Source organism: Salmo trutta, chromosome 35 (assembly GCF_901001165.1).
Source record: "Salmo trutta chromosome 35, fSalTru1.1, whole genome shotgun sequence".
NCBI classification, from domain to species: domain Eukaryota; kingdom Metazoa; phylum Chordata; class Actinopteri; order Salmoniformes; family Salmonidae; genus Salmo; species Salmo trutta.
Window position 1 is genome coordinate 5,187,053 of NC_042991.1, and position 12,029 is coordinate 5,199,081.

The 12,029-nt window shown below is 44.7% G+C and overlaps 1 protein-coding gene across 5 annotated transcripts in view; it reads left to right on the forward strand.

The window, feature by feature from the left end:
* Nucleotides 1–12,029, forward strand: part of LOC115174482 (1-phosphatidylinositol 4,5-bisphosphate phosphodiesterase beta-1) — a 213,001-nt gene that overhangs the window by 185,110 nt on the left and 15,862 nt on the right. Inside the window, exons 25-33 of one of the 5 annotated variants that reach the window (XM_029733038.1) lie at nucleotides 203–341; nucleotides 476–529; nucleotides 818–1,037; nucleotides 1,307–1,475; nucleotides 1,952–2,028; nucleotides 2,191–2,280; nucleotides 2,611–2,668; nucleotides 7,366–7,452; nucleotides 7,706–7,730. In XM_029733038.1, coding sequence (XP_029588898.1) covers nucleotides 203–341; nucleotides 476–529; nucleotides 818–1,037; nucleotides 1,307–1,475; nucleotides 1,952–2,028; nucleotides 2,191–2,280; nucleotides 2,611–2,668; nucleotides 7,366–7,452; nucleotides 7,706–7,730 — 919 coding nt within the window. Of the gene's footprint in view, nucleotides 1–202; nucleotides 342–475; nucleotides 530–817; nucleotides 1,038–1,306; nucleotides 1,476–1,951; nucleotides 2,029–2,190; nucleotides 2,281–2,610; nucleotides 2,669–7,365; nucleotides 7,453–7,705; nucleotides 7,731–12,029 lie in introns of those variants that run through there. The other 4 variants (XM_029733035.1, XM_029733036.1, XM_029733037.1 and 1 more) reach the window with 4 other exon arrangements.

Below are 12,029 nucleotides of genomic sequence, written 5' to 3' on the forward strand. Positions count from 1 at the left end.
CCGCCGAGCACCGCCCGAACAAGGAGGGGCATCGACTTCGGCAGAAGTCGTGACATGGAGACCCAGTGAAAAGTAGCGTGGACCTAATAAAATACTTTGACCCAGTGAAAGTAGCGTGGACCTGATAAAATACTTTGACCCAGTGAAAAGTGCCTCATAAATGCAATGTGTCAGTATCATTGTCAATGTATTTGACTGGCAGGTGGACGCGGGTGGTGAAGACCCCATGGAGCCTGACCCCCGGGTGACCGTGCCCGCAGAGAACGGGGTCAACCACGCGCCCATCATCTCCCCCAAACCCCCCAGCCTTGTTAGCCACCAGCAACAGCCCACAGGTGCAGGTCAAATCTCCACTTGAACTTACAGTGACTCCAATATGGCAACCAGTAAACTTCAATTTGTCATGCCGCAACACATTTACAACCCACTTGATCTGGCAAAACCCTCACTAACAAGTGTATTTATTGTGTATCAGGTTCAGTGAAACCAGCGGTGAAGACTGAGGATGTAATCCAGAGTGTTCTTACAGGTAAGACTGGAGTGGGACTCCACACCGTAACATATTGTGTGCTCGTCTTAAGATGACTGTATTCGTCAATTGACACTTCCCGACAGATTTTTTTTTGCCCATCAGACCCAGGATTCGAACCGGCAACCCTCCAGTTGCTGGCTCAACTCTCTAACCAGTAGGCTAACTGCCCGGCCACCCTCGATCGGTACATGTAAACAGATTGCATGACATCACCAATCTGAACCATACCTTTCTCTTTTCCTCCCCTCCCTCCCTCCCTCCCTCTATCCTCCCTCCTTCCTCCAGAGATGGAGGCCCAGACCCTGGAGGAGTTGAAGCAGCAGAAGGGCTTCGTGAGGGAGCAGAGGAAGCAGTATAAAGAGATGAAGGAGTTGGTAAGGAAACACCACCGTAAGACCAGCGAGCTGATCAAGGAGCACACGGCCAGGGCTGCAGAGCTGCAGAACCAGCACCAGCGCAGGCGCTCCGCGCTGCAGAAGAGCCACAAACGAGACGGTAAGAAAAGGTAGGTAGCCCTCTTCTCCTCCTATTCCTCCTCCCTGCCCTTCTTCCTGTATCCCTCTATGTCTCTCACTATGCGTCGGTCTCTATGTCTCTCGCTCTCCAGTCATGTTTTCTTTCTTCCGTGTGGGTGCTCAGTGGCTAGAGCCTTCCACAGATAACAGTGTGTGTGTGTGTACTGAGCATTCATGCGTGTTTGTGTTTGTGTTTGTTAGCACTTACCGACCTCCATGTGTGTGTTAACCTCAGTGTCTACTCTATTTGTGTGTGTAGCAGGTCGGAGCAGTGTCTGTCGTCCCTGGAGCAGGAGCTGTGTGTGTTGGATCAGGAGTCCAGTCAGAGACTGTCTGAGCTCAAGGAGCAGCAGCAACAACAGCTCCTCACACTGAGACAGGAGCAGTATTACAGCGAGAAGTACCAGAAGAAAGAACACATCAAAATGGTACACACACACACACCTAATCCCTATCCTCAAGCAGAGTGATACTGGTTGACAAGAGCACATAAACTCATTTCAGCGTACATATTTTATTTGCGTTGAATCAGCATCAAGTGCAGTAACACTCAACTCAGTATAATGCTAAGTCTTGGCTTGTGTTTAATGACCGGGCTCCCTCTGGGCTTTATTACTCACTCTGCTTTGCTGACCTCAGATCAGTGTAAAGATGTCCCAGTGCTCCTCTACTGCTACGGTAGATGGAAATGCTGAGTGTAGTCACGGTTCTGTGTACAGTTTTTTTGTGGATGAGGTGTTCAGGGTTTATCCGTGCAGAAGAGAACAATACTGACTGGACCAATTCTATTCTCCAAAGTCAACAGATCATGCCTGAGTTAAACAGAAACCATGAGTCGGGGATCATATCTTATGAGAGACAAACTGTAGGATAACCAGTGGTATTTGTCTCTGCATACCTCTAGCTGGTGGAGAAGTTGACAACCATAGCAGAGGAATGTCAGAGTGCCCAGTTGAAGAAGATCCGGGACATCTGTGACAAGTAAGCGCGCACACACACACACACACACACACACACACACACACACTTACTTTTATCCAGAGCGACTTACAGGAGCAATTAGGATTAAGTGCCTTGCTCAAGGGCACATTGACTACATGCAAGTAGTTGATGGGGCAATTGTTTCACTTTCCTTCCCCACAGGGAAAAGAAAGACCTTAAGAAGAAAATGGACAAGAAAAGACAGGAGAAGATTAATGAAGCAAAGGCCAACAACAAGAACGTGACAGAGGAGTAAGCAGATGGGGTTGAGGAAGAGGCCTCCTGATACATGTGTGTTTATCTGTATATGCACAAGGCCACCAGATGGCGATGAAGGTTCATGCTTCATCTGACTGATCCACGCACATGCAATATGATCTAACGATGCCGTTATTTTTGACAGAAAGACTTAACGCTAGAAAGTGTCACAGGTCGTCAGACAGACTTACCGACTTTTATGTACGGTCCTTTGAGCTAGATTGGAACCAGGAATGTTAGGATTGTTGATTGTTAAAGTCATCTTAGGTTAGATTTGAGGAATGTTAAGGTGATGTAAGAGCTGACGCCTCTCGATGTTCACAGAGAGAAGCTGGAAATCAACAGGTCGTTTGTCAATGAGGTGGTGCAGTATATCAAACGGGTAAGTTTGTGTGCTTGTGTGTGTGTGTGTGTGTGTGTGTGTGTGTGTGTGTGTGTGTGTGTGTGTGTGTGTGTGTGTGTTTCAAGTTGTATTAGTTGTATGTACAGGATACACGTCCAACGAAATTCTTACTTGCAGGTTCCTTCGCGACAGTGAAACGACAGTAAGAAACTAGAAAAGTATGTTTTCCTGAAGAAAATGTGGTGTGCTTGCTAGCTTGTTTTAAAGTACTTATGGTTTTGAAATAAGTTATTGTCGTGGTAGTGACTACAGCAGTAATGATAATGACTGGTTATAAAATGGAAGGCACTGCATCGCAGTGCTAGAGGCGTCACTACAGATCCGGGTTCGATCCCGGACTGTCGCAGCCGGCCACGACCGCGGGACCCATGAGGCAGCGCACAATTGGCCCAGCGTCGATCCGGGTTAGGGGAGGGTTTGGCCGGCTGGGATGTCCTTGTTCCATCGCGCTGTAGCGCGATCGTGTTTCGGGGGACGCACAGCTCTCGACCTTCGCCTCTCCCGAGCCCGTACGGGAGTTGCAGTGATGGGACAAGACTGTAACTACCAATTGAGTATCACGAAATTGGGGGGTAAAAGGGGGTAAAAAGTACAACAAAAATAATAAATAAATAAAAGAAAGTTGGGTTGGTGTCTTGGGTCGCTTGAACGGTTCAAGGGTTACTGTTGGTGAGTTCATTTATGCTAATTTATATAATTATAGTTGATACAAGTTAAAAAAAATCTGAAATGTGAAAGTTGGTTTGGTGTCTCTAGCTTGAATGGTTCAAGAGTTAGTTTTGGTGAGTTATTTTATGCTAATTAATGCTCATTCAAATATTTTTTGGGGGGGGTGGGGGAGATCGAACCCCAGGCTGTGGTGATGCCGTGCCTTAGACCGCTGCGCAACTTGGGACCCAGGTCGGGTGTTTCTAGTTTTTAAAGGTTTCAGAGAATTTGAAGTTAGGATAGCCTGAATGTTTTAAAGTTGGTCTTGTAGCTTAATTAACCAAGGAGCAAGACCATTTTGAATATCAACCACTGTATTCCTGTGGTTCTCATTCAAGCCCATGTTCATTTACGCACATTTTAAATGGTTATAGTTCCAAAAGTATACATAGTATCAAATATCCTTTGACAAGAAAGCTAAGTTGGGCCAGTCTGAACACCTCAATGTTGGTTAGGTGATTATTTTGATTATTTTTACAACTAAAGTCTATGGTCCTTTTCTTGCCATTGAAATGGGAGATCATTGAATCTACAGTTGTGCTTTGCAAGCACAACTAATAATAACATTTAAGAATACAAATCTAAAGTAAATGGCTCAATAGAATAGAATAAACATTTTAGCGTAAGTATAATACAGGAAGGCACAATTTATAATAAAATATTTACACATGTATCATGGAAGGGTCTGGTAGCAGCAGTTGTGAGGTGTGTGTGCAGCATGAGTGTATGTGTGTGTGAGTGAGTGAGTGAGTGAGTGAGTGAGTGAGTGAGTGAGTGCGTGTGTGCTAAGGTGCGGAGAATCAGAGCAGGTGGTCCGTCCAGTTCAAATGTACAGCAGTCTGATGGCTTGTAGATAGAAACTGTCTCTGAGCCTGTTGGTATCAGACCTCATGCTCCAATACCGTCTACCCGACGATAAGTCAGTGAACAGCTCGTGGCTGGGGTGTATAGGATCCTTGATGATGCTGCAGGACTTCTTCAGGCACGTTTCAATTAGACGTCCTGGACGGATGGAAACACAGTCCTAGTGATGTACTGCGCCGTCTTCATCCGCCGCTGAAAGGCCTTGTGGTCGTGGGCGGAGCAATTTCCATACCAGGCAGTGATGCAACCGGTCAGGATTCTTTCGATGATTCAGCGGTAGCATTTGGAGAGGACCTGGGGTGGCATGCCAAATTTCTTCATCAGCCTTAGGAAGTTGAGGCGCTGTTGCGCCCTTTTTACAATATTGGTGGTATTGTTGGTCCATGTCAAGTCCTTTGTGATCTGGACGCTGAAGAACTTAAAACTGCTGACTCTCTACTGCAGTCCCGTTGATGTGGATTGGGGGGGGTGTTCCCTCCTCTGCTTCCTGAAGTCAACAATCAACTCCTTTGTTTTGCTGATGTTAAGGGAAAGGTTGTTGTCCTGGCACCACATTGCAAGTTCACTTACCTCCTCCCTATAGGCTGACTCGTCCTTGTTGGTTATCAGGCCTACAACTGTGGTATTGTCAGCAAACTTGATGATGGAGTTGGTGTCATGCAAAGCCACGCAGCAGAGGGCTGAGGGCACACCCCAGGGGCGTACCTGTGTTAAGAGTCACAGCGACTGTTTATTGTTGAAGTAATTTAAGGTTATTTTAGGTTAGACAACAGGCTGTGGAGATTGTTGCCAATCCTTGAATGCTGCAGTACATGCTCTCAGCATGGTACGGATTTCTCCGTTCAGCCAGGGTTTTTGGTTGGGGTATGTCTGGATTGTTATTGTGGGTACAACACCATCAACACATTTCCTAATGAAGCCTGTGACTGATGATGTACACTGAGTGTACAATACATTATGAACACCTTCCTAATATTGAGTTGCACCTCCTTTTGCCCTCAGAACAGCCTTAATTCATCAGGGCATGGACTCTACAAGGTGTCGAAGGCGTTCCACAGGTGTAACGGTCGTCGTAGTAATTGGACCAAGGCGCAGCGGGTTGAGTGTTCATCTTAACTTTTATTGTGAACACGACTAATAAACAAAACAATAAACGAACGAACAGTCTTGTAGGCTCACACAGCAGTACAAAGAACAACTTCCCACAAAACCCAAACAAAACACACCCCTCTATATAGGACCTTCAATCAGAGGCAACGAGGAACAGTTGCCTCCAATTGAAGGCCAAATCAATAAACTAAACATAGAACTAAAAAGACTAGACTAGAACATAGAAAATACACTAACATAGAACATAGACCAAAACCCCGGAATACATAAATCAAACACCCCTCTACATAAACACACACCCTGAACCACATAAAACAAATACCCCCCCTGCCACGTCCTGACCAAACTACAATAACAGATAACCCCTTACTGGTCAGAACGTGACAACAGGGATGCTGGCCCATGTTGACTCCAATGCTTCCCACAGTTGTGTCAAGTTGGCTGGATGTCCTTTGGGTGGTGGACCATTCTTGATGCACACAAAAAACTGTTGAGCATGAAAAACCCAGCAGCTTTTGCAGTTCTTGACACACTCAAACCAGTGCGCCTGTCACCTACTACCATATCCGGTTCAAAGGCACTTACATTTTTTTCTTTCCCATTCACCCTCTGAATGGCACACATACACAATCCATGTCTCAATTATCTCAAGGCTTAAAAATAATGATTTAACCTGTCTTCTCCCCATCTACACTTTCACCTGGATTCACCTGGTCAGTCTATGTCATGGAAAGAGCAGGTGTTCCTCATTTTTTGTACAACTCAGTGTATATTCCTCAGTGTTGATCGATGAGTCCAGGGTGGATGAATCTTTGAACATATTCCAATCGGTATTCTCAAAAGAGTCATGCGGCATTGAGCGCAGCACCTCACTGTTCTCTGTTGGTGGCTCCCTCTTCAGTTGCAGCTTGTCGATGGGGAGTAGGAACAGAGAGACGAAGTGGGGGAGGAGGGTGGCTTTGTACGCATAACTGATGTTTGTGTACACATGGTCCAGCACAGACGGGGCAGGATGCATGGGGAAGGAAACATGTTGGTGATCATTTGGAAGAATCTGTTATAATCTTGCTTGGTTAAAATCTCCCGTGACAATAAAGACTGCTTCCCGGTGAGAGGTTTCTTGCTGGCTAATGTTCTTGTGCAGTTGGATGAGTTCCACCTTGATGTTTGCTTGTGGTTGTACTGTATATACACAGCTGTGATAATAACACGCGAATTCCCTTGACATATAGTGGGGCCGGCATTTTAGCTTCAGAAACTCCAGGTCGAGTGAACAGGAGCTCGGGATGTTTTCAACTTCGGTACACCAGGAATTGCTGATGAGGAAGCATACACCTCCCCCCTACTCTTAACAGAAGCCGTCATTTGATCCATAAGGAAAATGGAAAAGCCATCTGGTTGAATAGCAGAGTCGAGTTAATTGACCGTAAGTCATGTCTCTGTAAAAACAGACACAGCATTCCTTGATGTCCCTCTGCGATTGAAGCCTTGCTCTGAGTTCACAAATGTATTTTCCGGCGGTTGGACATTAGCCATGAAGATACTAGGAAGAGGAGGCCGGGTAGACCGTCTTTTCAGCCTAGCTTGGAGTCCCCCTTTCCTTTCTGTTCTTCATCGCCAGCGTTGCCTTTGGTCATCTCGGGCCAGGAGCAACAGGTAAGCCCGCTGTGCCAGGGACAAAGGAGCCAATGTAGTATTCCAGATCTGGGAGGCCGAGTGATGTGTGTAGCTTCCGATTCATGATCCAGAAGTGTTTGTCGGTTGTAGGAAATTATCGCACAGACATTCTGAGCAAACAAAGTAAGAATTAATGCAAAAATAGCAATAAAAAAGCAAAGTCAAGCAGGAACCGGCAAGACACACGCCCTCCGCCATCTTTGTGTGTGTGTCTCCGTCCGTGCCTGCCTGTGGATTTGTTTGTGTTTGTTATACGGTATGTATTGCGAAGTGGCTACACCTTACTCTCGCCTACCCCTGTGTTTGTCTGTGTGTAGTTGGAGGATGCTCAGAGTAAGAGAATGGAGAGACTACTGGAGAAGCAGAACGACATCAGACAACAGATTGTGGATGAGAAACCTAAGGTATGGCCACGTTTGCCCTCAAATACAGAACTGTAGGATGAAGTTGCATCGAACCAATCATTCATGGTCAGGTGTAGGATGCGTTCCAAATGTCACTCTATTCCCTTTACAGTGCACTCCTTTTGACCACTAGTCAAAAGTGATGCACTATGTAGGGAATAGGGAGACATTTGGGACAAAGACATATTTTCATCCCATTAAAGGGTCCATTGGTTAATCATTTCCATCATGTCCATTGTTACTGTGATTGTAGGAAGGAGGTACTACAGAGGACCAGGGTAAGACATTCTGCGTCTGAGTGTGCATTAATACAGCTTCAATACTTAAGCATGTATAACAAAAAGCAGTAAGGTGAAATAATTGATATGGTTTGAATAAGAAGGCGAAGGCTGGAGAATGATAACAAGTGGATGTGCACCTTGCTTCCGACTCTGCCTTTCTGGAACAATAACCCTGATGGTCAACTGCACTCTAAGGCCAAGCTCAACCTAACACTCCCAACTACTCTATGTCCTTGTCAGACGGTTCATTCTTTCCTCTCCTCTTCGCCCCCACTCCTCTCCTCTATCATGTCTCCTCTGTCTGCTATGTACACGTAGCTGGATCTCCAAACCGCATTTCCATGGCCTGGTTTCTTACCCCTCTTCCCCACTCTCAGCGTTCTGCTCTGTGTTTGGGTGTCTGGGACAATTATTTTCAGGCATATTCCCTCTGAATACTCTGCTCTATAGCTATGGTTGTATTGCTGCGTGTTTTTGTTGTAACAACTCATCTTTAACCTTGTTATTGTATGTAGAATAGAAAGTACACTTTTTGTCCGGGACCTAATGAATTGGCGATATCTATAAGAGAATTAGCCAAGTACAGTGCATTCGGAAAGTATTCAAACCTCTTGACTTTTTCCACATTTTGTCACGTTACAGTAGGGCTGGGCGATAAATCAATATCAATAATTATCGAGGTAATTACTTCCCTCAATAATGATTTAAAAACGTTTCGATTCATTTTCGATAATGTCGATATAGAATAATTGGGTACAGCAGTCCATTTCACCTCTGTGACGCAGCAGGAACGTGCGGAGAAGTGACAATATGCACGTGGAGGGGTATACGCCCACTAAAAACCACTTAGCACCTCGAGTGATGGAGGAGCCACTATTAACCACGAAAAATGAGGGATGTAGACAAAAACAGTGATCGCCATGGAGAAGGAGCAGCTTACAATGAAGAAATGATTGATAAAAAAGGGTTAAACTGTTTCAGTAATTTGGAAGTGGTTTGGCTTTTTGAAGTCCGACAAAGAGGAGAGCAATGTTTGGTGCAAATTGTGCCATAGACAGGTGGCTACGAAGTCTGGTAATACGACAAACCTTTTTCAACATCTGAAGCAAAAACACTCTTTGGAACATGCAGGAAGATTGAGTTTGCGCCACGGTATTGATAAACGCCCCTCAAGCATCAGCCAAATCTAGGGATGTTTGCCCGAAGCAGTCAACACGGACTGCGTTTATGCCCTACAAGCAAACATCGAAAACACAAAGACATCACAAATGCTATTATGCATTGCATTGCTAAGGACATTAGCACAGTCGAAAAGGAAGGTTTCAAGAGGCTTATAAATTTTATTGACCCCAGGTACGTGCTCCCTGGCCACAAACATGGAACAATTTTCCTTCAAGTATAATTTTAGTTGTAGCTCACATAATAATAAAAAAATGTAACCTTTATTTAACTAGGCGAGTCAGTTAAGAACAACTTCTTATTTACAATGACGGCCTATTGGGAACAGTGGGTTAACTGCCTTGTTCATGGGTAGAATGACAGATTTTTACCTTGTCAGCTCTGGGATTCGATCTAGCAACCTTTCGGTTACTAGTCCAACGCTCTAACCACGGTTTGTTCAGGCATGAGTTTGAAGCAGATATGCACCTTTGAAACATTATTTGATTAATATCGTGATAATTATCATTATCGATTGAAAAATATATAGATATCATGAAAATGTATTTGCCATATTGCCCAGTCCTTCGTTACAGCCTTATTCTAAAATTGATTAAATCGTTTTTCCCCCTCATCGATCGACACACAATACCCCATAATGACAAAAAAAAAAAAGAGAAACTGAAACATCACATTTACATAAGTATTCAGATCATTTACTCACTACTTTGTTGAAGCACCTTTGGCAGTGATTACAGCCTTGAGTCTTCTTGGGTATGACGCTACAAGCTTGGCACACCTGTATTTGGGGAGTTCCTCCCATTCTTCTCTGCAGATCCTCTCAAGCTCTGTCAGGTTGGATGGGGAGCGTCGCTGCACAGCTATTTTCAGGTCTCTCCAGAGATGTTCGTTCGGGTTCAAGTCTGGGCACTAGCTGGACCACTCGAGGACATTCAAAGACTTGTCCCGAAGCCACTCCTGCGTTGTTTTGGATGTGTGCTTAGGGTCATTGTCCTGTTAGAAGGTGAAGCTTTGCCCCAGTCTGAGGTCCTGAGCACTCTGGACTAGGTTTTCATCAATTATCTCTCTGTACTTTTCTCCATTCATCTTTCCCTCGATCCGGACTTGTCTCTCAGTCCCTGCCGCTGAAAACCATCCCCACAGCATGATGCTGCCACCACCATGCTTCACCGTAGGGATGGTGCCAGGTTTCCTTCAGATGTGGCGCTTGGCATTCAGGCCAAAGAGTTCAATTTGGTTTCATCAGACCAGAGAATCTTGTTTCTCATGGTCTGAGAGTCCTTTAGGTGCCTTTTGGAACATCACAAGGATGATCAATGGAAACAGGATGCACCTGAGCTCAATTTTGAGTTTCATAGCAAAAGGTCTAAATACTTATGTAAATAAGGTATTTCAGTTTTTTTTATTATCATAAAGTTGCAAAAACAATTAAACAGCTTTTGCTTTGTCATTATGGGGTATTGTGTGTAGATTGATAAGGGAAAAAATGTATTGAATCCATTTTAGAATAAGGCTGTAATGTAACAAAATGTGTAAAAAGGGAAGGTGTCTGTATACTTTCTGAATGCACTGTATATCTCAACTCCACGATACCACATCTGCAAGTTGCTGGGAAGTCAATACTTACATTTTTTTATTATTTAACCTTTACTGTGTACATACACTGAGTATACAAAACAATAAGAATACCTGCTCTTTCCATGACAGACTGACCAGGTGAATCCAGGTCAAAGCTATGATCCCTTATTGATGTCACTTGTTAAATCCACTTCAAATCAGTGTAGATGAAGGGGAGGAGACAGGTTAAAGAAGGATTTTTAAGCATTGAGGCAATTGAGACATGGACTGTGTATGTATGCCATTCAGTGGGTGAATCGTCAAGACAGAATATTTAAGTGCCTTTGAACGGGGTATGGTAGTAGGTGCCAGGCGCACCAGTTTGTGTCAAGAACTACAACGCTGCTGGATTTTTCACCCTCAACAGTTTCCTGTGTGTCTCAAGAATGGTCCACCACCCAAAGGACATCCAGCCAACTTGACACAACTGTGAGAAGCATTAGAGTCAACATGGGCCAGCATCCCTGTGGAACACTTTCGACACCTTGTAGAGTCCATGCCCCGACAAATTGAGGCTGTTCTGAGGCTTAAAGGGGGGGTGCAACTCAATATTAGGAAGGTGTTCCTAAGGTTTGGTATAGTCACACTCTGTGTTTGTCCTCTATTGTTTGTCCTCTGTTGTTGAGTGCCTTTCTTTGTTTGCTGAAATCCATACTTTTTCATGAAACGTCAATCAAATACAACCCCCGACTGCAATCTTCGAGCAACAGCAACGAGGAAACAGTCGGTGGTTGTATTTGATCAACGTTTTTTAAAGAAGTATGGACTTCAGTGAACAGCAAGGCCCACAACAAAGAACAAACATAGGTACACGGTAGGGGTTTAAGAATTTACATTTTGAAGAAGTCGGAGGTTCCCTCCAAGTTGCACTCAACTCCGGTGGATGCGGTATCGTGGAGTTGAGATACACTTGGATATATGAAAATGTGATAAGCATTGGACTTGTTAGAAGGGGGGGGGGGGCATGGATGATGTTGTACTTACTAGTGCAGCACAGGGACGATGACTATGGGGAAAATCATACTTGAAACAATGAATAGCGCTTTTCTCAATAGCTAGGCACAGTTATACTGTCTTGGCTGTAAGCTGTCTTTAGAGTCCTCCAGTAGCAGATCCTCCTTTCTCATTATTTCACGGTGTGCGTGTGGGCGTGTAAGCGTATGGCTTGTGAGGAAGTCATTTTCTCCCCCCGTTTCCTGTCGTACCCTCTCTCCTTATATCACACTCTGAATCCCCCCAGCCCAGACATTATGACCATTCTCTCTCTCATCTTGTACACAATCACACCATCTGAGTCATACGTAATGTGTTACCACTGACACATGTTTGTCGAGGAAAGAGGAGTAGAAAAAGAGAGGGATGATGATGAAGTCAAGTGAGAGTTCCATGAAGGGCTAATGGAGGAGGGCATGACTAACCGGGATAGGGCTAATATGAAGACACACACACACAAGCACACCCATTTTCACAGACACATGTAGACACACTCTCTCTCTCTCA